The 25,205-nt window shown below is 35.3% G+C and overlaps 1 protein-coding gene across 1 annotated transcript; it reads right to left on the bottom strand.

Annotated features, from left to right (window-relative positions):
• Positions 1 to 215: 215 nt before the first annotated feature.
• LOC149794045 (cytochrome c oxidase associated subunit FA4L3-like) lies at positions 216 to 22,299 on the bottom strand. Its single transcript, XM_089967991.1, has 5 exons — positions 22,027 to 22,299; positions 10,655 to 10,745; positions 8,588 to 8,676; positions 7,893 to 7,953; positions 216 to 3,541 (listed from the first exon to the last, which is right to left on the bottom strand). The coding sequence occupies exons 2-5, from the start codon at positions 10,715 to 10,717 to the stop codon at positions 3,461 to 3,463; spliced, it is 294 nt and encodes a 97-aa protein (XP_089824117.1). The 5' UTR covers positions 10,718 to 10,745; positions 22,027 to 22,299; the 3' UTR covers positions 216 to 3,460.
• Between the last annotated feature and the right edge of the window lie 2,906 nt (positions 22,300 to 25,205).

Below are 25,205 nucleotides of genomic sequence, written 5' to 3'. Positions count from 1 at the left end.
GTCGGTATACATGAGCTCAAATAATCGCCAGAAGCAATCTTCATGGAGTATGAATTTGTTTAAAACAAAGACAGATTTGTTCTATCTTATATAAAATACAATTTAAACAAACCCAAGACAGATTTGTAAAACTGAATGATATTCTCAAGCTAAAAATGACAAACAGCATCGCTCTAACAGAGCTCGCTTTGATAAGAATGAAACTCAAGAAAGTCTTGTAAACAAAAGAATTTATTCGAACACTATTTTATAAGTCACGTTCAAACAGATACAACAAGTAAAAAAAAAACTGAATATATTATGCGACATTCTTACAAAAGACAGAAACTATTAATTAAAATACGTCTTAAATTGTTTCTTTTAGATAAAATCTCACAACAGTTTGATTTGGTTGTCATCTCATGTCTCAGTTCAAGTCTCATGTCTCCATACGTATATTGGGAAGAACTGTGAGGTTGAAATATTGAGTGAGAACTACGGCTCATGTCTCTATACGTATATTGGGAAGAACTGTGAGGTTGAAATATTGAGTGAGAACTACGGAATAGCAGAGGGTTGTAAAAACCAGTCAAGTAGAGAAATGGATCATAGAGGTTTTGTTGAAAATAATAAAATCAATGTCTACATTATGATGTCATCAACATTATGTAATATTTTCTCTAGGGGTATCACACGGCATGAAATCTTTTGGAAGATGTGGTTACGATATATATATATATATATATATATATATATATATATATATATATCTTTTAGCAAACAACGTTAAAGAACAATGCTAATACAATTTCAATAATCGCCAGAACAGTCTCATGAAAGAAAATGATTAAAAAATATAAGTACTCGAGACCTTTTGAAATCTTTACCGATTTACAACATACCGTAAATCGTCCACGCAGGATTTCCATTACAGAAAACCGGGATAATCTCAATTATCGTCTCATACTGAAAATAAAATCTCGCCGATATAACTGTTTTCTTTGAGTATTTTTCAAAACATGAATGGACAATCTACAGCCTGTGCAAATATGATGAGGTTTTAATCCGCAGCTGTTATTTATGGACAATTTGTGACGGTAAATGAGCAATCAGTAGAAGAAGCATTGATTCTGATCTACCTGCACATTATGTGATGGCAATTCAGGGTCGATGTTTTTTGCAGTTGGACCCTATGTATTAACGAGGACATACGGTAAATTAACGGTTTCTAACTGATATGAGTGGCACTTCCTTATTTCTTCCTTAAAACTGAAATTGCACGCAGGCATAAGGCAAGATAAACTATTCTGGTGCAAAGTACTGAAAGAACGAAAATGAAACAATTGATGCAAACTTTTCATACTAAATATTAGTTAATGATACCCACAGTTTTTGCAAGAAATCAATACACTTTCCTGCTTAACTGAAATGATATGTGTATAATATAGCCTGTCTCTATTTCATTCACCGAGTTCCACTTAAATTACATTTACCCAACACAACAATAACTAAGAAGTCAAAAAGTAAAATATAGATATACAATGTTAAAATAGATTATATGTATGCTCTGGGCATGTCACGTAGGTAATTTGATGATTTTACAACTAATTATGAAATAATTGATAATTATCAACCGGGTATATCGCACATTATAACCTAGCTAAACTAGATACTATGCAAACTGATCCAATAAGACATCATACTGTACAAGGATACAGACGATAACAGGATTGACCATACGAAAACGATTATTTCGATGTTGGTACATCTTGGAGACCGTACAGATATTAAACATTGTAGATAAATATTGGAATGAAATATTTTTTGTCTTAACACCTTGTATTCACTTTTTAACAGTTTCTTAAAAAATATTGAGAAACCGAAACTCCCCATGAACGGTATATGCCTAAAAGTTGTGCCATAATAGTACGAAGTACGAAGTTTCATACCTTAAAGTAAAGAACCAGACATCGTATTCTCTAGGTGATGTATTTAAGTACACACGCATCGCGGCTTGCCAAATTGGTTTTGCTTTCTTTCTCTCATTTATGTGGTAAAATGTTGGTACAAGCTTTTGACTGCAAGAAAATGGTCATTAACAACGCATCTTCATCGATTATTCAAAACTATCCCCGACTAATAAGATCCATTACAAAATATACCTGCATAATCGAACGCGGATCAAGAGTACGAGATCACATGTTGGCTAAGTGCCAAACGGTGATGGTAAGCGAACACAACTGTCGCCAAGGAGGAAAGCTTGAATTCGTCCAGCTCTTGTAAAAGCCCGACTCTTGATCTTCGTCACAATTAATGAAAATTGTACAACTTGTCGTTTTTAAGATTTAGTGGTGTACCTCTTCTGCAGGAGTGAATGCGGGCACAGACTAAATATATGCTTCAAGCGGTTAACATGCCATCTTACTGGCATAATTATTAGTATCCAAAATTAATCGTTCCATACAATCAAGAATTTGCATCATCTTCTGTATCTGCCAGTAATGACTTTTGATCTAGTCTAAAGAATGTCTCTTGAACCTTCCAAGGTTGCTTGGACACGGTTGTAACAATATGATACACATTTGTCCCGAGGATGCCTAACTTAGTCTCGTTTAACCTAACATCTTTCGTGAGATCTTCGTCACACTAGGCACGGAAAATGATTCGTTTCGTTCCAACATAACTTTCTAGCTGCACTGCATTTTCTCCACCACACGAGGATTTCTTAAATGCTTCTTTGATTGGTGCTAACAAATAGAATGTGCATCAGACATACTTAGAGAAAATGAAATTAGGGAGACATATATCTCCGTCTCATAATTCTCCAGACATACTTTTCGAAACCTTTCAAGTCAAAATTGCAATGTAAGCCAAACATGATTCATTCATCATTCAGATGAAAGCAGACCTTGAAGCAGGAAGCATGTTTCAACCGTCCACTGAAAATGTCCATGTTCACGCGAAACATGACGTCGTCCCAGCAGCACAGTAACGTATTACGTCATCATCATCTCCTCTGTCAATCAAATCAAATTTTCATATTTTGCAAATGTCTTGCTTTGGCGTTACAAGGAAACTCGTTTATTACCAGACCTGTTATGGTGGAAAGTGCACAAAGATATGCATGAAGTCTGATTGAACGAGACTAGCAAAGTTCTATACAAACGATTGTAACGCTCAGAACGAGGCTTTCCGAATATCTAGTCAAGTCATCAATTGGTTGGAATGTTAGTAAGCATTCTTATTAAAAACTCAGATCAAAGAATACAGTAAATGGGGCGTTCATTGCCCGCTTTTGTACCAGTATATTCGGCCAGTTCTAAAATCCATTCCAATCACGAACAAGAGAAAAGAAGGAAACAAGAAATGAGGCGTAGATAATGCGAGAGTCAAGTTGAACGAGACTAAACCAAAACAATTTAACGAATGCTCATATAGTGAATGTTGCGAAGTATGCTCGATGAAAGTTCTCATGAGTTCTTTATGCCTTGTAGCTGCCGATCTCCTTCTTCAGGGCCTCTAACTCAGGGATTGGTTCATACTTTTGGTTGAAGTGAAGAAGCTGAAAAGAAAATCAATCAATGACTGAATCAAACAAAGTGAAATTTCTACCAGATCATGAACTATATGTCATGTCATGCTGAGAGAGAGAGAGAGAGAGAGAGAGAGAGAGAGAGAGAGAGATGTGAATGATGTGAATGTCCTGTTCTGAATTTTCTTTAACAAGATGACTCATTATAAGTGCTATTTTAAATTTCAATAATCATTTAGAACTAAAACTTAGAATCGAAACTAAAATTAATAATCTCCGTTGATGACGTATCTGAATGGTCAACCTCTTTCCTTTCTGTCATAAACCCTAACTAATCTGGCCTGAACCCTACCTAACCTACCCTAAACCGTAACTAACCTGGCCTGAACCCTACCTAACCTACCCTAAACCCTAACTAACCTGGCCTGAACCCTACCTAACCTACCCTAAACCCTAACTAATCTGCCATAAACCCTGCCTACCCTACCCTAAACCCTAACTAATCTGGCATAAACCCTACCTAACCTACCCTAAACCCTAACTAACATGGCCTGAACCCTACCTAACCTACCCTAAACCCTAACTAACATGGCCTGAACCTACCTAACCTACCCTAAACCCTAACTAATCTGCCATAAACCCTACCTAACCTACCCTAAACCCTAACTAACATGGCCTGAGCCCTACCTAACCTACCCTAAACCTTAACTAACCTGACCTGAGCCCTAACTAACTTGGCATATAATTAAGTAAATAATTATTCCTTTTCATTTCTGCCGGAAACCCTAAACAACATGGTATATAATGAACTAAATGGTTATTCCCTTTCATTACTGCCCTTAACCTTAATTAACCTGGTATATATTTTAACTAAATTGCTACTCCCTTTCCTTTCTGCCTCAAACCATAACTAACTTGGCTTATCATTAGCTTACTTAACGGTTATTTCATTTTCTTCTGCCATAAACCCCAATTAACCCGATGCATAATTTGCTGAATAAATTGATTATTTCCTATAGGACTAGCTAACTATATAACTGTCTAACAAACTAACTAGCTAGCTGAGTAACTAAATATACAGCTGGCTATTTGACTGACTGGCTACATTGAAGCCATTGACAGGAAAAAGTGGTCCCAATTTGAAATTGTTCGGTTTTTAAAAGAATGAAACTGTTTTTGACCAAGTAAAAAAGACAAATAAACAACGAAAGCCCCCAATGAAGAAACTAAAAGCAATTGATTTAATTTCGAATAGGTCACAATTGGAGGTTTTACTGTCTATACATTATATTTCAAAGTGCATAAAACGATATGGGACAAAGTCTTCTTTGGAAGGAAACGTGCATTCAGTCACGTAACATGTCACATAACAAGTCCTTGTAAGTGGATGTAATCTATTTATATAATGCACCACAAGTTTCAAGTACTGATATCCAACATGTGATTCACCGCGTACCCGCACCAACTTAAAATCGATAATTTGGGATCACGTGAGCAAACATCTGCCTAGAAGTATAGATAAATCGGAGGTAAGCTATGGCGACTGATATTCAAAAATGCGTCAGACTTTGAAGTTAAAATTACGGCGGCTCGTGTAATAACAGTTTCATTATTTACATCAGGACTTATGAAATCAAAACTTAATATCAAGGCATGCTGCGAATGGTAAATGAAAGAATGTCCAAATATATTGGATCCCGAAAGATTACGTTTAACAGAGAGTATCTACATTTATGAAAGATTCTGACAACACACTGCAAAATTAATGTAAGAGTTTTTGGCAAATTTGAGATTTCTTGAATGAAAGGGACATTCCTGAGAGTTCCATCAACCGGTGGAAGCGTATGAAGCATTTCACAGAAATAAATATGCAATCCTTTTATAAATAGAGGAATTTACTTTTAAAGGTAATTTAAGAATCAAGAAAACCTCCATATATAGTTCGTATTTTTAAGTGTTATCTTCTTTGTCTTTTGTGTTTGTGTTCATCGCGAGTGTTTGTGTTCTTGGACATGTAGAATTTGCAAGTGGTGGCCTTTAGGGATCTGTATATTATGTTAATGATTGCCTTAAGGGACATATAAACACCGAAAGCTGTAAGTTTGTCATTACACTGGATTCGAACTCTACTTAGCTTGTTGTCTATAACTAAAGCACCGTGCCTTGTTATATTTGTCGCTTATCTCGCTCTCTCCTACGCTTTGTCGTATTTGTTCCTTATCTCGCTCTCTCCCATATTCATCTGGCAAATATAACGACAACTTAAACGACAACTTAGCGAACGTGGTGATGAAACAGAAAGCAAATATTATCTATACCAAGACGGGCATTATATGGCCAGACAATATAGCCAGGTTCAAAATCTTGACGCAGACTAGTTAAATCCAGCATAAGGCAATATCAGCAAACCACCGACCCCATTAGTCATGAAACAGTGACACATAATATACCCACAGCTACTACCGAGAAACCAGTTCTATCTGGTTCAACATCAGCGCAGCAAACGGCCAGCACCAGATGATATATATATATATATATATATATATATATATATATATATATATATATACTAAAACCTAGCAAAAAGGAATTAAAGAATCTACTTGACTTGCAAAGGATCCTTTACAATTTAGAGAAAGCTTATGACACCAATAGAAGTACGGCATAATAAATTATTAATAAACCTAGGTCCGAATTGTCGCCTACTTTATATTCAAATTTTGGAAGACGGCTTTTAGAGCTAAGTTTGGCATCAGCTATTATACAAGCTATCCTAATTATATTGGTGTACATCTAACGTTAAAAAGTCCTGGATTTAATACGGACCGTGAAAATTACAGACTGGGATGCATTTCTGAAGGACTTCATGTGGCTATACAGGTTTTTAGCAAAATCCAAAGTTGAATATGGATCGATTGTATTTTGGATTTGCTAGTAAATCGTACCCGCAACATATCTGATCCTGTAGTCTTTGTCTATAATGCATTTAAGCTTCTCTTCAAAAAGCATATAGGCTGAGGCAAACGAAGCATCACCACTTGATTTCGAACGAATGAAACTGGCTCTTCATTAAGCCACACCAGTATATTCTAATTCATCTAATCCAGCATTAGGTGTAGTATTTAGGTTCAAGTTCTAAACCTAGAATGTTCAGAAACCAAATTTCAGGCCACTTTTTTGGCATTCAAATTCTCTCTGACATAAAAGCCACAAAAGTCACTGTTGGGAATATTGCAAAATTATATAACCACAATCACCACCTTGGTCATCAAACTTCCCTAAATAATATTTAAATTTTGCCAATTCAAAAGTCATCGACATATCTCGCCCTTTCAGAGTAAAACTAGAACAATCAAAGCCTTTCTCTCTTGGCCATACTTCACTTTATACAGATAAAGATACGGACATACTTGAAACTACCATTACAACGTTCCAGATGAGCCGATGCCTGATAAAGCCTTAATTTTAACGCAGAAATTAACAACTATACTAAGCTCTCTGAGTTACACTCAAATCATTCAAAACACGAATTTCATTATCTTTTCGGACGCTTTTTTGAAAATTGTAGATAAATTTTGACATCCCGTTAATATTCCCCATCTTACATATATATGATATGCTCTTATGGTCTGAAGAAAAGTATATATAATGTTGGCTTTCTGATTGCACTGGTATAAAGGGTAACGAAAGTAAGGACAAAGCAGTCAAAGCTGCCCTGCATTCACCCGTTTCTGGATGGAGGATCCCACTAATTGACTACAAATGCTAGATAAATCAGCATGTTCTACATAGTGTTCGAAACACGAAGATTGAAAGCTCCGCGAACAAACGCTGAATCTCAAACACATTATTATACAGTCACGTCCCTCATATATAAGAAGGAAATCGTAGAGATGTGCTGGTATGGTGTCAATAGTGTATACAACTCACACACCTGACTTATGCATACTTCATGGAGGGCGACCCTCAGCATAAGTGCATACCCTGTCAGTGTCCACTGACAACGGAACATGTCCTGCTTAAAGCAGAATTTGTTTCTTTATATGGATACGATTAAGAAACGTTTTCATGATATATCACTCGAACAAATCCTTAACGTTTGACGATATATTTACAGACTTTTTACACAGTGTTAACATCTAAACCTTTTATCCTATAGTGCTTTCTGGTTACATTTAGGTGGATGGAAGTATCTACCGTACATACATTCTTCATTTAAAAAACTTTTATTTGGCCCAATATATTCATATAGTCATTGTTGTGCTGATATGTCGTGATACTCTCTCTCTCTCTATCTCTGTATATATATATATATATATATATATATATATATATATATATATATATATATATATATATAGTCTATTTCGTTGTCACTTACCTTTATAGATTGGTCAGGTTTAATTCTTTCGAAAGGTGGTACCTCTGCACCCTTGTTGATGCTAAAAAAAGCGATATAGGTGTACCTTAATATATATATATATATATATATATATATATATATATATATATATATATATATATATGTGTGTGTGTGTGTGTGTGTGTGTGTGTGTGTGTGATCTAGGTTTCCATAATCAGGCTTGCAAGAACAACAACCGACTGTGTACATTTGGTTTTTGTTTTATTTTACGTATTTTTTATATTTATACTATACGATGACACCGCATAGGAGAAAGAGAGAGACAGAGAGAACACATCGTGAAAGAGCGAAGAAGCCCCATTCTTGTTATTGACAAGTTGTATCTAGCATTTGCTAAAAATAATTTTTTGGGTGTTAAAGTTATATTACTTTGCAAAGTTGGATTTGCTTTATGTAAACTCTGAAACAATGATGATATTATGTAATTAAAATTAATCTTTTCAAAGATAGGTTTTAAACAAATCCGACGAAAGTCCAAACATAATGACATATAAAGGAAACATATTATTGTCACATGAAGTCATGCACTGTATACACTAGTGTATGTATTTTCTTCGTATCACTGCTTTCAAATGTTCAAAAATAAAATGGCACACGCTAATATGCAGAAAATTAATTTGAAATGGAAATATAAAATTACTATTAATCCTTACACAACGTCAGGCTTTGTGTAGGCCGCGTAGTAGGAAAAAGCGGTTGCACCCGTCAAAGCACATCCCATAATCACGGCCAGAGGCAGTAACTGCAGAAATGAAAATAACATGTTTGATAACAGAAGATTCATTTAAACCGAACAAATATGTTGCCAATAATTTAAACATTATTTGTGGTGGAGCAGAGATGAATATCAATAAATATATGGTACCTTATATTGAATGCCTCTTGTGGTATGTACACTGAGGCCAGGAGTTACAATATAATTCAGAGTTATGGGTCTTGTTTAAACCATTTCGTGTGATTTCCGGTGCGTTTGATGCAAGATTATGGAAAATGTTTCAGAATTGAATACAGAGTTAATGTACCTCAATATTTGCCTGCATTGTTGCATTTGATAAGTTATACTTCATTTATTCATTCTTCATTATTTTATGAATTTGTTTTATAATATATTTTAAAACATGTATTTTGTTAAAACCCATTATATTCAGAGAGATACTTGGAATACAAAAATAGTGTACTATTTCGGCCTGATCGATCGCTACTAATTTATTATCATTTGTCCAATAACGCAGTCTACGCATTAGTAATTAGTCTAGCAGCCAGTGTAACAATATGTTATTATTCGACATAAAGGTATTGGAGTATCGCGTGACCTTTCCGGTTGTTTCATTCTGCTATTCACAGCATGCCTTTAGGTACATCCAAGTGCTATGTTGTCTTCAGACAATATTATAGATTGGCAGCAGATTACGTAGATCACATGACATACTCTGTATTTATGTACATTTTGAAATCGTTCTGCAATCCAAGCGAATACAATCCATTTGCAGTGGCAAATTCATTAACGGACATTACGAATCTTAAGTCAAGAATCAATAATACCAAACCACGTGGAAGCAGATTAATTTTCTACATAGCATGCGTGATAACGTCCAAAGTTATCATATTATTTGATATGTCTTCTGTTTATATCATCCTCATTATTTGTCAGCAGGTGTACTGGTGCTTAAACGTCTGGAATTTTGCTTGTTCTTGCTATCATGTCCGTAGGTAAAAGTTGCCAAACAGCAGCAGATGCATTAATACAACAATGACAACATTATTAACAACTGTAATCCCTAAAAAAGTGAATACTTTCAGAGCTATTAAAACCATTAAAACCTTTGTCTTATGCAGAAAAAAAATAGGGAAATCAACAGATTTTGATCCGTGGCTACTTCATGTTCTTGTCTAATTCAATGAAACATTCCAGTTATTGCACTAAGACATTAAGAAAATGACCCACCTGCTCTGACGCTTTGCCAATTTCGACGTATCGTCTGTTCAGGCATATTGTCAGGGGCGCCGACATCATTATTTGGCTTGGGGGGGGGGGGAAACAAGCATGTAGTGGTTAGCTATCAAGTTTTACGGATGTAGACTGAAACATGGAATGAGGTGAATCGGGGTATGAGTGCCCCCACCCCCATTGCCTCTATGTGAGGTCGCCCATGCCTATTGTCTTTTCCGACGCAGCACGTGTTCAGACCTATTGCCTATTCCGAACATATCTGCTAGATAAAGACGATGACGATGATGATGATGATGATGTCAGTGTGTTCAATTTTATTATTGCGCCAATACTGTATTGCGTTTTATGTTTTGCGTATCAGAATTAGGAAAGTGGAATCAGCAGTCTCATGCGAAGTGATTAAAATCATGTGTACACTGTCTCAAAGAGAATATGAATAATACAGGAGAGATACAAACAGCTTACATTATTTCCCTTCAATCTAGCAGGCAAAAGTCTTAATTTTTCATGCAGAAAGACACCACGTTCTGACGCCTTTCTACAATAGAAAGTAAAGAAACTATGATTTGAATTTACGACCGAAGCAGCCATATTTAACGTGAATATGCGTTTAAAAGTCGAAGGCTTTGCCGAATGCATGTAATCTTCGCATGCCCATTTTGCGAATAAGTTTATGTCGTGCTGCTGTTTAAAGAGTCTAAAAGAAAATTGCATTATTTTCATAAATAATACTGTGTTATTGCCTAGACGAGGATGACGTTAAACTTACCTCTGGAAACTTTTTGAAAGCTCTAAGTCCAAAACCAAAGCTTTTCGGCTGAACGGAGGACATTTTGCAAATTACAACAGCTACCTTTGAACTGTAATGCAAATTTGAAGACTACAATTAATATATACTCATCAAAACTCCAAAATATTTTATCTAAAAAATAAATGTACTGACATGTAATTTTCACATGCAGACCATGACACAAGCTCTAATAAATTTGCATGATTCTTTTCAAGGCCAATTCTTTCATTTCTCGGGAGGGGAGTGGAGCGGGTGCTTTCCGCAAAACCCTCTTACTTTGGCTTGTTTTTATTTTTCGTAATTATTTAATACACGTTCAATCCATTTATATTACAAGTTATAATTCGTTAGTGTTACAAAGAGCACAAATATAACAAAATGGGAAGCAGACTGAAATAGATTAAAATCGGGTGATATCTTTTTATATTCTTATCGCTTTTGAATTGGTCTTTTTTTTTTCTTTTTTCCGTTTGTTATGTCTGATTAATGTACGTCACTTTATTTGTACGGGGAAGGGTTTATAGTATGCCAACAAAACTTGTAGACCGACCTCTTATGCATAATTTGCAAATTATTTTTGAAACAAATCTGCGCAAAAAAAAATCGCAGGGATGTTTTCTTCTGAAAATAGAAGTTTATGATATCATCGGACTCGTGAAAAAACAAGAGTATAACAAAATTATGTTTAGAATTTTCTTTATTAACTTTCGTAATGAAAAGGGGACATTTCGAAGTAGTCTTCTCGGTTCTTGTGGGATGCCTTATAACTTGCTGCGTTATTAATGAGTCTCTTTAAGTTTACACTTTCTTTGCTTCCTGTGAATTTTTACGTAATCATTTGCACGATTATGTTACTGTTGTCAATGAACTACATAGCCAATGACAAATAAATGCCAACAATGTAAAAATCGTTCCAATATAGTAACCCTGTGTTAGTCTGTCTGTTCTGTAAACGGTTATTTCAGCAATCATGAAATAGATATCATTGACATTTAAATTTCCTTAATTTATCAGGACGAAGATGCTTCGCCGTTTGGATTTTATTGAGCGAAAATCAACTTTTTTGTCTGCACACAGTTACATGCATTAATGTCCAATAAAATTAATAGACATCTTGGGCCATGCCGCTTCCGTTTGGTATATGATTTCCAGTTACAAACTCAATATTATCTACCGCAAAGGAAGTTCGAAACGAGTTTCAGTCACGTTTACTTAAAGATGGTGAAATTTTCCATTCATGCTAACACTTACGTACCTTGGATATTCTAATCATGTTTCTAGTACTATTTTAAATTCAGCAACAAAGTGTGATGTGATTTTGATTTTTAACGTAGCTTTAACAATTTTGCAGTCATATCGCTAATATGTCTGCAATGTGGCAGTTTATAGTGATGTCTAGCACTGGGGCATCATGCCGCAAACATGTAGCATCATGTCACACCCAGTCACAACATTATCCTGACACCAGGCCGACCAGTCCTAACACTAACCTCTTAATGCTGAACGCCAAGCGAGGCAGCTGGTAGTACCATTTTTGTAAGTCTTTGGTATGATTCTGCCGGGGATCGAACCCACGACCTCCCGCATCCGAGGCGGAAGCTCTAACCACTGGGCCACAGGAGCGGTTACAGCGACAAAGAGTTTAAATATTCTAGTATGGATAAATCAGCATGGGTACATCTGAGACAAACAATCCTGTAATCATACACTTTATATCACAAATGCAATAAGTGAAAACAATGATCAATTTGTATTCAACACCAAACAAAAGTTTAATGTATTTAATTACAACATCAATAAATTATTGATGTATCCTACAAGTATATTAGAAAAATAACAGCATTATATTACAGATGTATCGATTCGTGTGTGCGTGCAATATATATATATATATATATATATATATATATATATATATATATATATATATATATATATATATATATATATTTGTGTGTGTGTCTTCTTTATAACTGTCGATATTTTTTTAATTTCGATCAAAGCATTCAAATTATGTACCCAATCTAATTATTCCATAATAAAATAGCGCCACCGATATACAAACAACAATCATGGGAGAGTTCTATTAAAAAATAATATCCACAACACAATTAATTACCTTCAAACTTTGAAAACTCACCATAAATGCAATGAACCAAGTCATTATTGTCGGGTGGTGAATGAATCATAGGAATAAACTCAATAGGTTTGAAAAGGGATATATCTATGTACTGACAAATTCAAACAATTTCAATTAAAATGCAGTATAATCTGACTATAAAATATAATCAACATAGTTTGTATTTGGCGGACAATGTTCTTGGCATAGAAGCTAACCATGCACAAATGGAAGAAACAGTTAATAAATGTCGTCCTCTGTCAAGCTTGGCAGACTGTACAATGCAGAGGCGAAACCGTGAGACACACAGCGTATTCTGCCTTTAACAACAAACCTTTGTGATATGTTGTACCTTTAAAGACATGTTCTAAATGTACTGCGGTCAAAGCCTCTCCCCTTTAGCTAATACAGTCGCTTTCATCACTAAAACATATAAAATCGAACCCAGACCAATTCTCACCTAGGAGGCTATATATTCAGAGGACATATTACATTATGTAGGAAACTGGGTAAGTTTTCCAGCCGATTAGATCAGTTCTTGACACTCATACAAAAGCTGACAACTCGCCAGCGGCATAAAAGTCATCATTCTGTACCTGCCCCCGTCGGCTCTTGTCTCTGTATTTCATGCTGATAAATAAGATTTCTCGATTAAAGCAGAGAAACTTCCAAGCATTGCCTGTTTGCCTCAAGCGTTTAAGGCAAATACGTTGAGAACGCATTTCGGACATCCTTATCACGTAATAAATCGTGGCCTAGAGATTTCTTGTGCTTGATTTGAATTACAAATTATGTGACCTGCATTTTCAGTCATAGGCTCATTCTTTTTCATTTGCTATTTCTGCTTGACGAGCGTACTGGAATTTACGAGAACTGATGTAGCCGCTGCACCTAAACAGTTTTTCACTACTTTCGTTAACAGTAACATTGATTGACACTTGATTAAAGTCCTTCTGGAAATTGTTGTTTGCAAGACCAGTGATTGCACCTTGATTAGAATCATCAAGGCAATTGTTGCTTTGAAATATAAAGAGCATATCTTAATATGGATATTTGTTTGTTTGTTCATTTGTTTGTTTCAGGTAAAAACATGTTTGACGGTAAATAGTAAATCGCACACTCAAAGGATGTAATGAAAATCTAATTATCTCTGGGGGGAAAACCCCGAATAAAAGCAATTTATTAAAGATTCTAATAGAACATCAGTAACAACGTCGAGCTCAGGAATTTCATACGGAAGGCCTCGTGGCTGAACGTTTAGGGGGCTCATGGTGACCGATTGTTATACGTTGCTCACCCATATAGATCAGCGACATTTCACCTCTATCCACTTGAGTTAAAGTCTCGGCTTGACCAACGTGGGTTTGCGAGAAAGCTTGTCAGTAGCTTTCCGTGGATCGGTGGTTTTACTAGTGGCTTTCCCGGGTTCGTTCTCAACTAAATATACTGGCTGCCATGTATAGCCTGAAATATGGCGTTAAATCACAAACACAAATCAAACTAAACCGTTATATTAAGACTTATGCCTGTACCGTAATGACTGGCCACTTGCGTTCTCAATGAATCATGCTGGTTTAATTGAATCACACTTTTGTCCCCTTAGCCAAGCAAAATTACAACCTTCTAGTGAAAATGGGGTTTTACTCTAAGTACACACCCACGTGCTGCGAGTTATGTTTATTCTTGAAGTAGTTCAGCAAATATTTTTACCTAGATATCGCTACAGCGATAAAAGGCTCCATATCGGGGCCATAAAATGGGGAGGCCAAACAAACTTAATAACCCATTCAATCTACGATGTCACTGATACTAAAACACTAAAAATACGACTGAAAACAAATGTTTAAAAGACACTGATGGTAATAGAAAGTTGGTGAGGTACATGAGTTGATTGTGAACATTTTCGTGTCTTTTCCCTTTTTCAAATCCGAATTCTAATGTGGCCTCGCCCCAAGATTCTATCAAATAACTTCAGTACACTTTAACATAGCAGACCTAACAGAGAAAACTAACCACTACATTGTCGCACCCATGACATATTTATAAATTCGAAATATATCATTTATATATTCGAAAATATAATTTATATATTTATGATATATCATAGATAAAATGTAAAGATTCGGAAATATAGTGTTTCGTCTTCGTATGCACTGTATGCTAATGTACTCAATGACTAAAGATCTATTCCCTCTTTTTCATGTACGATGTCTATTCGTCCGTCCATGTATTTCATCATACAATGTACCCAGTCCCGATCGCACGAAAAAAAAACCCCACCACACCACAACAACCCAAACCTAGCTTCATGCTTTCTTTAGCTTTCCACCTTTCGTATCATTCTGTTCTACGTCTCTTAACGGGGGATGGGGCAGATTCTCTGGCATAAAAATAATTCTATATATTTAGACACAAGTAACAGCCATACTATAACTGTAGATCTTTGAGGTCGCAGAATTGGCACCATAACATGCCAAAGCACGCACCTATACTCTATTTTTGGAGTCAATGAACTCACGCAAAGGAACATATATATATCTAATCAATTCATGAGGTCATTGTTTGATCGTGTGTCGTGTGACCCTAATTATTTTTCCATCCGTCCGTTCATTCTTCCACTTCATTTATTCATGTCATTAAATGGTCCCTTTTGTTCATTAAATTATGTATTCATTCGACCATCCATTAACCCATTCATACAGCTCTCATACATACGCCAATACATTATTCGTGTATTTATAGACCCAGCCTATAAGCTATCTCTATTTATATAACTATACATGCATTCATTCATCCTTCCATTATTCCTTCCTTTATTAATTCACCCATCAATCCAGCATTGTTAGTCTCTCGGTATACATACGTATCCTGCTAGTTTAATAACTTCGTCATAACTGTAATAAGGCTATCTTTTAATCCTATATGTAAAGGTCAGACAACAACAACAACATAATCAACAACAACTAACAACAACAACAATAAGAACTGGTGTGAACTCCTTTACAACAACATCTAAGTTGTGATACCGTTCCAATGTTGAAAAGCATTAAAATAAATTGGTTAAAGTTATACCAGCACAAATTTACTCCTTTTTGATTTAAAAGACTGTTCTAAACGGAAAGTAACTGTATGAGTATCCCGTTGCTTAGAAAACCAGACGTACGATTTATGTACAGTTTATCTGTCATAGTGATTTACAGTTCCTGGCGTTCCTTTCCAACTCTACCTATAATAGCATTCCCGCGTATCTTCGTCAGAGAAAATAACTCGAACTGTCCAGATATCTGTTGAAGATAAAATCATCGTTCTGACAGGTGCCTGAGATAGTTATCACTATGATATTTCCAAGGATATGATAACTTGCAAGGACTTCGCAAATTGTATTTGACAACCAAAAGTTGCAGTGCCAGAAGAGCGATAAAAACGTCGAAAAAGCATGCTTATTTACCCTTTAGCAATTACTCTAACTCCTTCGCAATCCATTTTTTTCTGCCATGAAACATTAATTATGAAAGTTACATTAATGCCTGTGTTCCACAGTTATTCCATATATTATCAATATACTACTACATAAGTTTGTTCAATTCAATAAAATTCATCCAATGTAATACTAGTTGTCTACATATCCGTTACATTGCAGCTACACAAGCATTAAATTCAATCAGGAATCTTATCGACATCAATAAAACGAAAAGAAGACGATCCTGATGACGAAAGTTCGAACCACTGTGGCTTGTATATAATGATTACACAAACTGCACAAAGCTAACGAATATGCCATATTGAATTTTATCCCATTATCGACCTCATTATTGGTCTACAAGCTCCAACACACAACGGTCCCTTGCTCATTCGAAAAAGCAGTTATTGACTTGTGCGTCTGAGAGAGAAAGCAATTGTCTGAGAAAGAAAGTTGTAATCGGAGCTGAGAAATAACGGGTTTCACCCGAGTAAACCTAATTCCTATAATGAATTACGAAAAGGAAACTATACACATATAATAGGGGTGGGGATCTCCACTGATAAGCTTCATTTATCATTAGTGTTTAATAACCTGCGTTTTACCTGCCGTTTCTAAACGATTTATTGTGTCAGATAATTTATACAAATTTAGATTTCGGGTTGTTATCGTAATTATCACGACAGCTGGCATTTCTTAGGGCATCATTTATGGTTGAATAACTAAATATGAACACAAACTGCCTTAAAAATTCTAAATTAAAAGGAAAGTTTTGCATTTTGAATTGGCCTTCTGTGCAAATGTGTCTTTAACAACTTTTTACAAATCAAACAGTGAAGATTGACAAGCAGACGACTGAACAAAAGTTTTAAGAAAACGGTTAAAATACGCTTTCCCGTGATGGTTTTGATATTTTCTGGCACATCAACACTTTGAAGATTATATCACGCCGAGGCAAGTAGAATTGTTTGCCGTACCCAGAAACGAATCAGGGCAGTTGATAATTTATGTCCGACTGTATATACATGCATAGCATTTGTCCGTGAATAACGCTCACAGAATTGCGATTAGTATACATCCTGATTTCAAATCACGTCATCATCCGGTAGATCAGGATATCTATTGCTGACAGTGATTTGCTGGCGCAGCCCACAGATCCAAGTCTACATTGTTCGGATTAATATGGCAATTTCACGAAAGTTGGGTCCTACATGGCCCTCAATCTTAACATTTCTGCGAAAAGAAGTCATTATCTTTGAAGCACGACGTGAATACTGACGATGTTGTTTATGTTTCAACCGTACATCGGATAAACTGACTTTTAAAATAAACCTGTTAATCCGATCTAATTATCAATCTTCCCACGATTATCAGAAATCAATCTGTATAGTGATAAAAGAGAATAATGTTGACTTCATATTCTGACGTGACAAGAAAATAAATGCAATAAATGAGATTATATCAAAACACATGTATCGGCAATTCTATAATTAGTTCAACTCGCCACGTAGCAAGGCCATATTCGGATAGATCATCAATAAATATGCAACAATATCTAGTAAAATAAAAACAATCATTTGCGCTTAAAATATATAATACCGCTTGATCGATATCGACTGATACACGTTATTAATATTCAGTCATCTGTGTTCAGTGTATTGTAGGGTGATATTTATCAAAATGTATGGACATCTCATCCTACTTGTCATTGACCTCTAGCGAACAGTCTGATTTCACAGATGGAAAGAAAGAAAAGGGGATTTGGATAGAACGCGTCTTACTAAATTTCCCGTGGAAAAAACAAAATCAAAGTGTTGATGAAAGAGCAGTTCGTTTTGATAGGTAAAGATTGGCAGTAGTATAGTACATAAAAAAGACATGTAAAAATAGCACGCCTCCATTCCTCTTTTTATTTTTACAAAACCTTCTCACGTGATTTAACATTCAGAAGATGAATCATAATTGTTTGTATAAGAATGACAGCTTCTATCTATCATAACATGTATATTCTTTATGAATAGATACACTAAAATCTATATTAAAAAATCTTTATTTGGGGAGAGAAAATCTGTCTAAACAAGCATATCACTCATTCGTACGGCATATGCTCAACTGTGAAGTATAGTTTAAACGCAAATTCATGCAAACAAGGCTTGGAAAAATGTAGCTAAAAAATATATTAGATCAAGCCCTTACACGCAATACATGTGTTTACAGTTAAACACGCCTCGAAGGTCACCTCTGTTACAGAATCAGCCGTCTTAATGAGCTGTTTTCTAGGTATATCAACACCCACATAAAATTATTATAGAAATGACTTTCTGTTGAATTGCCACCTGTTTCAGAAGGTCTTAATTTCACCTTGGAGCAGCGGGTGTTTGAAAACGTTTTCACTGCAATTGGAAACTGAAATGTTGATAAGATGGAAAAATGAAGTAGGCCTTTTACAACCCATACCACTGTACGATTGACTAAATGTCTGTCTGTCTGTTCATTCAAGCAGGTACTTATTTTCCTCCTACCTCGAAATTTATCTACATACCATACAATCTGTTTTTTTACTAAATGTATGTATGTATGTATGTATGTATGTATGTATGTATGTATGTATGTATGTATGCATGTATGTATGTATGTATGTATGTATGTATGTATGTATGTATGTATGTATGTATGTATCTATGTATGTATGTATGTATGTTGTAGGTGAATTGATGGATGAATGATTTGCTTGTTTGTTTAATTATACAGCTGTTTTTTGCAAATTAACATTGCAACCTTGTCGTATGCCGAATAACTTCATGGAAAGAATGCCCACTGTAGCTAGCAAACTTGAAAATCAACCATAATTGTTTACAGGGTTTTTACATGTCTGACGTGATTTGGACAGACCTTGTTGTTAAGTACTCAAATATTGGCCTCGAATTTGCTCCTTTTAGTTCACATTGTCACGTGAAATAGATTGTATGTAGCCTCTGTCAGCAACCGGAACATCTTGTGGTTTTTCTGCGAAACGTTTCACCTTGGAAATATTTCGAACGAGTGATATTGTGTAAAGTGGGGAAATCGCGGGTAAATGGCGGATAACTGATCCTGACGAAAAGGTGTGATAGGTGAAACAGAACCAGTACAAAAGCATTACGATACCTTTATAAAATTATCAGCAGAAGTTCAGTAAAAGAAAGTTCTCTAGTGAGAAAAGAAACGCGAGAATGTAGAGGCCGAGAATAAGTCATCTCAGTCGAGCTGTTCAAAATGAATGCTATGGCGGTGTGATATGAAAATGACGTCATTTGGTGAACAAGAAAGATGCGTATACTGTGACGGTTACTACCTTATTTTTTCATCAGCAACTTTGAGGTCAATCCTTCGGATCATACCTGGAATGGCTGTCATTTGGTTTTCATGGATTTAAGGCTATTTTTCAGCAAATGAAGGTTATACATGGCTATAGTATGTTTGGTGGAGAAAGAACCGGGGAAGACCCCGGGAAGAATCAGCGACCGACAGGAAGCTACTAACAAGCTTTCTCAAATACCCACATTAGTCAAATGAAGACTCGAACCCACGCCGATAGAGACGAGATCTATATTTGAGCAAGCCTTACACCATTATGCCACCCGGGATCTCAACTTGAATGGATGCCGATAGCTGCAAGTAGCTGTCGTTCGGACTACTTGGTTATGTACGAATGAAGGATTGATCGAGAAGTTACAAATGCATCAACTATTTTTCCATTTGTAATTTCTAGGCCAATCCATTGGTCAATCCAAGAGAAGTAATCGAGTTTGTCTGATTAGATTCCATTTTCTTTTTTGCAATGCAATTTCCTGCGAACAAAATGTATTATTTTTATCTATAAATTAGTGCACCGACATATATCCGATGCATATATTTATCTAGCAGAGGTGACCCGAATATAGCTTTCGGTTTTTAAAAAAAAATATATATCAGATCATTGGCGGAAAGGCCCGAGCGAGATATAGTTGCAACATTATTCGTGATCGATTCCTCAGTATTAAAGATTTTATCATCCGTGTAATAAATGTACGCAGGTGTCGAGTATGTGTGTACGTGACTTGATTCATGCAGCAGTTTTTATTACCCGACCTAAATGCAATGAACACTTCTAGGTGATCGATTATGGATTTATAGTGATGTCATTCAGGTTTTAGCTTGAATAGCCGCTCTCTGTACAAAATACGAACCAGGATGTTCGTGATTTTAATTTTAAAGAAGCGTTCTTGTTTACTTGGTTAAGCCCAAGCTGTCGCGTATAACACTTTACATTAGTAGTCTTCTAAATGTAGTATCATATAGTACACCATTGTTAAGAATATTATTCTAAATGCAGATGAGGTAGTTAATTAAAGTCACGTTTTACTGAGTATTATAATGTTGATATTCTCTCTTTCTCTCTCTCTATGTGTACGTGTGTGTGTGTGTGTGTCTGCATTATATATATATATATATATATATATATATATATATATATATATATATATATATATATATATATATATATATATATATATATATGTGTGTGTGTGTGTGTGTGTGTGTGTGTGAGAGAGAGAGAGAGAGAGAGAGAGAGAATATCTGTTAATTTATTTAACCTAACGATAGGTTAATTTATTTGACCTGAAAGGTTAAAAGCCATCTGTTTGTGAGAAAAAAAGTAATAAGAAACATAAACATGTCACTATGTGACTTTCGTAATACGATCATCCTTTACATGTGGACAGAACGTTGATATATGACTGTCAGCGACGTTCACAACTTGTGTCATTATTTTTAGTGTGAATGTAAACTGTAAAGAATTTTTTTCCCTCTCAGTCTGATGCTTAAAACGAATCCAACGAAATATTCACCCATCCATCAATGACACACACACACACACACACACACACACACACACACACACACACATTTGGACATGCATGATCACATATAGTCTTGTAATGGTTGTGTGTATCGTTCTGACTGTGTTTATACTGATCTGTGTTTCCAGTATTGTACATACAGTTAGTTCACTCCCTAATAATGACGCTGAATAAAGAGCTATAAAAAATTATTTAACCCAAACCAGGTCTGGCTTAGCAAAAGAACTCTCCAATTAACCCATTTTCATGTATTTCTTATTTCAGAAATAATAAGCATTATGATCACGTGGAACAAAACCAGTCGTAACAATCATCCAAACCGAAATCAAACGGAAACAAATGGTTGTCATTAGTTTTTATAAAACTAGCTGAATAATGTTATATACCATAAGCTGCTTATTTTTATTGATACATATCATTAAGGATGATTTATGATTATTATTATTATTATTATTTTTATTATTATTATTATTATTATTATTATTATTTGTTGTTGTTTTTGTTGTTGAAACAATTTTAGTTATCGTAGTTATTTAACCCCAATATGTAGGCTATCTTTTATCAGGTTTTATTTAATTATTTATATGTTTTGCAACTGTAACCAGATTTTGTGTATGAAAGGAAACATAACATTTAAAAAGAAACGTTTAACGCAAAGTACTTGTATTAATAGGAAAGTAAAAATATCAAATGAGTTCATTAGATGTGTATAAATGTGTATAAATAAATCATTTCTTTCTTCTTTCTTTTGATCTAACACTGACATGAAGACTTTGGACAGATAGCTAAAAATCAAACATTAAACGATAATTATTTCCACATATGCAAACAAAGAAAACTGACCATAAACAACTTAGAAAATCACAGTATCAATAATCTATATACTTACCTTAGCTCTGTTGAGTTGGCTAGGATTGCACGTCCTTGATTATCCCAGTGTTATCACCGTGCCCGGATTTTAAAGCCCCGGTAGATTTTGTTACGTTCGAAATCGCACGTTCACAATGGCGTGCTTCCTCTTCGGACGCTGTGTCCTTTTTAACCTTGGTTGCTTTGTTTCAGTTAGAATTAATACTGCTGCATCAAACCAGTCAGTATACACAGAACAGGCAGTGAATGCCCCGGCAGCTGATATAGGTCTGTATAATTTATTGAACATATTCGATCCGTCCAGTAAGTAGGCACTTAATTGTTCCTCTGCCGCAGCGAACAAGGAAGCATCAAATAGCCACTTACAGCAAGCGTAGGTAGGCCCAATATTAATGTTTGTGTGTGGGTGAAACGCCATTTTCTGCACAGGATAGGCAATATATGGCAGTAAGTATATTTGGTGGAGGAATAACCCTGGAAGAAACACTTGAACATGGGAAGTTTTCTCACATATTCACGTTGCGATACTCGAATCGACGCGGACAGAGGTGAGAGATGTCAGTTATCACTTGAGGCGAGCTCCATATCGGCCATGTAATTTTAAGTCTCTATTAGATATGTGTGTGTGTGTGTGTATATATATATATATAACTCAAACCAATAAACAAATTTGTAAACCGATGATTATTGATTATACATTATTTGGCAAAATGAGAGAGACAGAGAGACAGAGAGAGAGAGAGAGAGAGATTAATGACTTCCTGCATAGATCGATCGAGAAAAATCTCGTTCTGTTTGAATACGCATAAACAGCATACCGTTCAGGCACGTCAGTTTACTTGTTATGGATCGTTCGAGAAATATCTCGTTCTGTTTGAATACGTATAAATCGCATACCGTTCAGGCAAGTAAGTTTATATGATCTGTGTTCGAGGAAATGTCGTTGTATCTGAATACACAGAAACCATGTACCATTCAAACTTGGCGGAAAAAGAAAACGGATGCGATGAAGTCAGCATCATCGATCATATAACCAGCTTGACTACTACTGTACTTCATGAAGTGAACATCAACGAGGATGTAGAGAAAGTCCGATCATTACTATACTTGACGAAGAAAAAGCTGACATACGCTTGCGAGCACCTTTTTGTACACACAGATAAACACACGCACATAATATAATGGCGCAGATTTACATTGACAAGATAATAATTATGCAGCTTTATTTACATTGTCAAGGTATCGAAAGAGTTCGTTTCTTTGCCTTCTGTGGCAGAATATAGAGGGGTTGTGCCTCTTTATGCATGGAATGCTTTTAACTTATGCAGTATACATTTACCAAGGTTTATTTAATCTAAACTGAATTTAGAATCGAGCCTTTTATTAATTAGATATAGAACGATTCCAGCCTTCCAGGACTTTATTTACACGAGTTATGCTCCCTCCCATATCGTTTGTCATCCCGACTTTTATTTTCCGGAGAATCTGTGGAATTTCTACAAAGGGTATGCATGCATCTTGTTATTAATGGAGTTTGATTTCTAAATTCCGTAACATTTTTTATAGGAGTTATTAGTCCTGCATTTTCATTCACCTAGCTTTGTTTTCGGGAGTATAACTTTACTAAGGGTTCTAGGATTGCAACCATATTTGGCATTTATGTTAATGAGATATTGAAAAAGTTTAATATGTAGAATTGCAGTCATCATTTAGAGAAGTTACTGCCCCTGTATACCCATATTGCTATAGTTTCCTTGCTAAGTTCCTCTCTTTAAGACCTCAAGCGAAATGAAGTGGGTCCTTTCAATGCACTCGTTGCTAATTGCTCTTCTTCAGGTATTTACAATTACTGCGATTATGATATGATTATTTAATTAATAATTTATTTAATTCTACTAGGTGATTAATTTCAGGGGTTGATGGTTAAAGTTGTTTCATTGTAGAATTTTGTTATTATTTATTTCCGTGTTATTACTGAGAATGTACTTATACCACAAAGACAGTGCATGGCGATAACAGGGGTCCAGAATGACTACACTAAGTAAATGTGACGCAGTTTGAACAAATTGTTTATATTTAACATTAATAAATACAAGGTCAGTGGCCCATCTTAGTACACGCATTAATCGCATGGTCTGATCATCCAGGCATCTTTCGTAGCAGACTGATACTCCAATCAGCTTTCGATGTGATATGGGGGCCAGTTTATAATCCGAACTGACGACAGTTACAAACAAAATGATCGATACAATTAATGATGGTTACTATTGCCTCGGAAACTTTGGCATGTCTATTTTTGTATAAATATACCTCTGGATGTATCGCTAGAGAAAATCGGACTGGAAGAGAGCATACTTCTCGATAGATCACCTTAATGGTTTGCACAAAACTAGCCTTTGCTCAGATAGAGAGCGACCATAGTGCAGGTTACAGTAAGATTGTGAAACGAGGTTTCGCTGAAATCGCTAATTGGAAATTCCTGTAATCCCTTATTTACTTGTGTGTTTCATAAGATGACTATAGACCTATCTGAGCGTCCTTACGATAGTCAGGCTGTACATCCGTCTTGCGGTTCAGGAGCATAACACCAAGTGTTCAGTGTATCTTTATTTAACTTATAGCTTTCGTATATTACACTATTGGATCATATGAGCCATTTGTTGCTGACATTTCATCAGTTTCAATACTTTTAATGATTTTGTCCGTTCGTTTCTCCATCCATCCATTATTGACATTTTTATTTCCAAAACATGACTCCGTGACGATTCAAGATATATATATATATATATATATATATATATATATATATATATATATATATATATATATATATATATATATATATATATATGTATGTATGTATGTATGTATGTATGTATGTATGTATGTAACATCTCACACATATTAGGCTGGTAGTCAACATGTGTATTTAATATTTCGTCAGTTTCAGTATTTCAATTGTCCATTGGTCTATCCACACTTTCGTTTTTAGGGGAAAACCCTGAGATTTAAACGATTTGGAATTTTCCTTCGGAAACGAAAGTGAAATTTTTACTTATATTAGACTACAGTTTAGACGTTCCGTTAGGCTATTCATAATTTTTCATTAAAATATGTGTAACGTATCTCTGTACATTTGTCTCTTCATACATTCATCCATTCTCCTCACGATCGTTTCCGTCCAGCTCATGATGTATG

The sequence above is a fragment of the Sinohyriopsis cumingii genome, chromosome 8, assembly GCF_028554795.1.
Source record: "Sinohyriopsis cumingii isolate HCF-2022 chromosome 8, ASM2855479v2, whole genome shotgun sequence".
Lineage (NCBI taxonomy): Eukaryota > Metazoa > Mollusca > Bivalvia > Unionida > Unionidae > Sinohyriopsis > Sinohyriopsis cumingii.
Note: the sequence above shows the minus strand (reverse complement) of the source record. Positions and strands in the feature narration are given on the sequence as shown.

Excerpts from the sequence above, each read along its gene's own strand:
- LOC149794045 (XM_089967991.1), bottom strand. The coding sequence starts at position 10,717 with ATGTCCTCCGTTCAGCCGAAAAGCTTTGGTTTTGGACTTAGAGCTTTC. Across the intron at positions 8,677-10,654 it reads CTTTCAAAAAGTTTCCAGAG|TTACTGCCTCTGGCCGTGAT; the intron begins GTAAGTTTAACG and ends TCATTTCTGCAG. Across the intron at positions 7,954-8,587 it reads TACACAAAGCCTGACGTTGT|CATCAACAAGGGTGCAGAGG; the intron begins GTAAGGATTAAT and ends CGCTTTTTTTAG.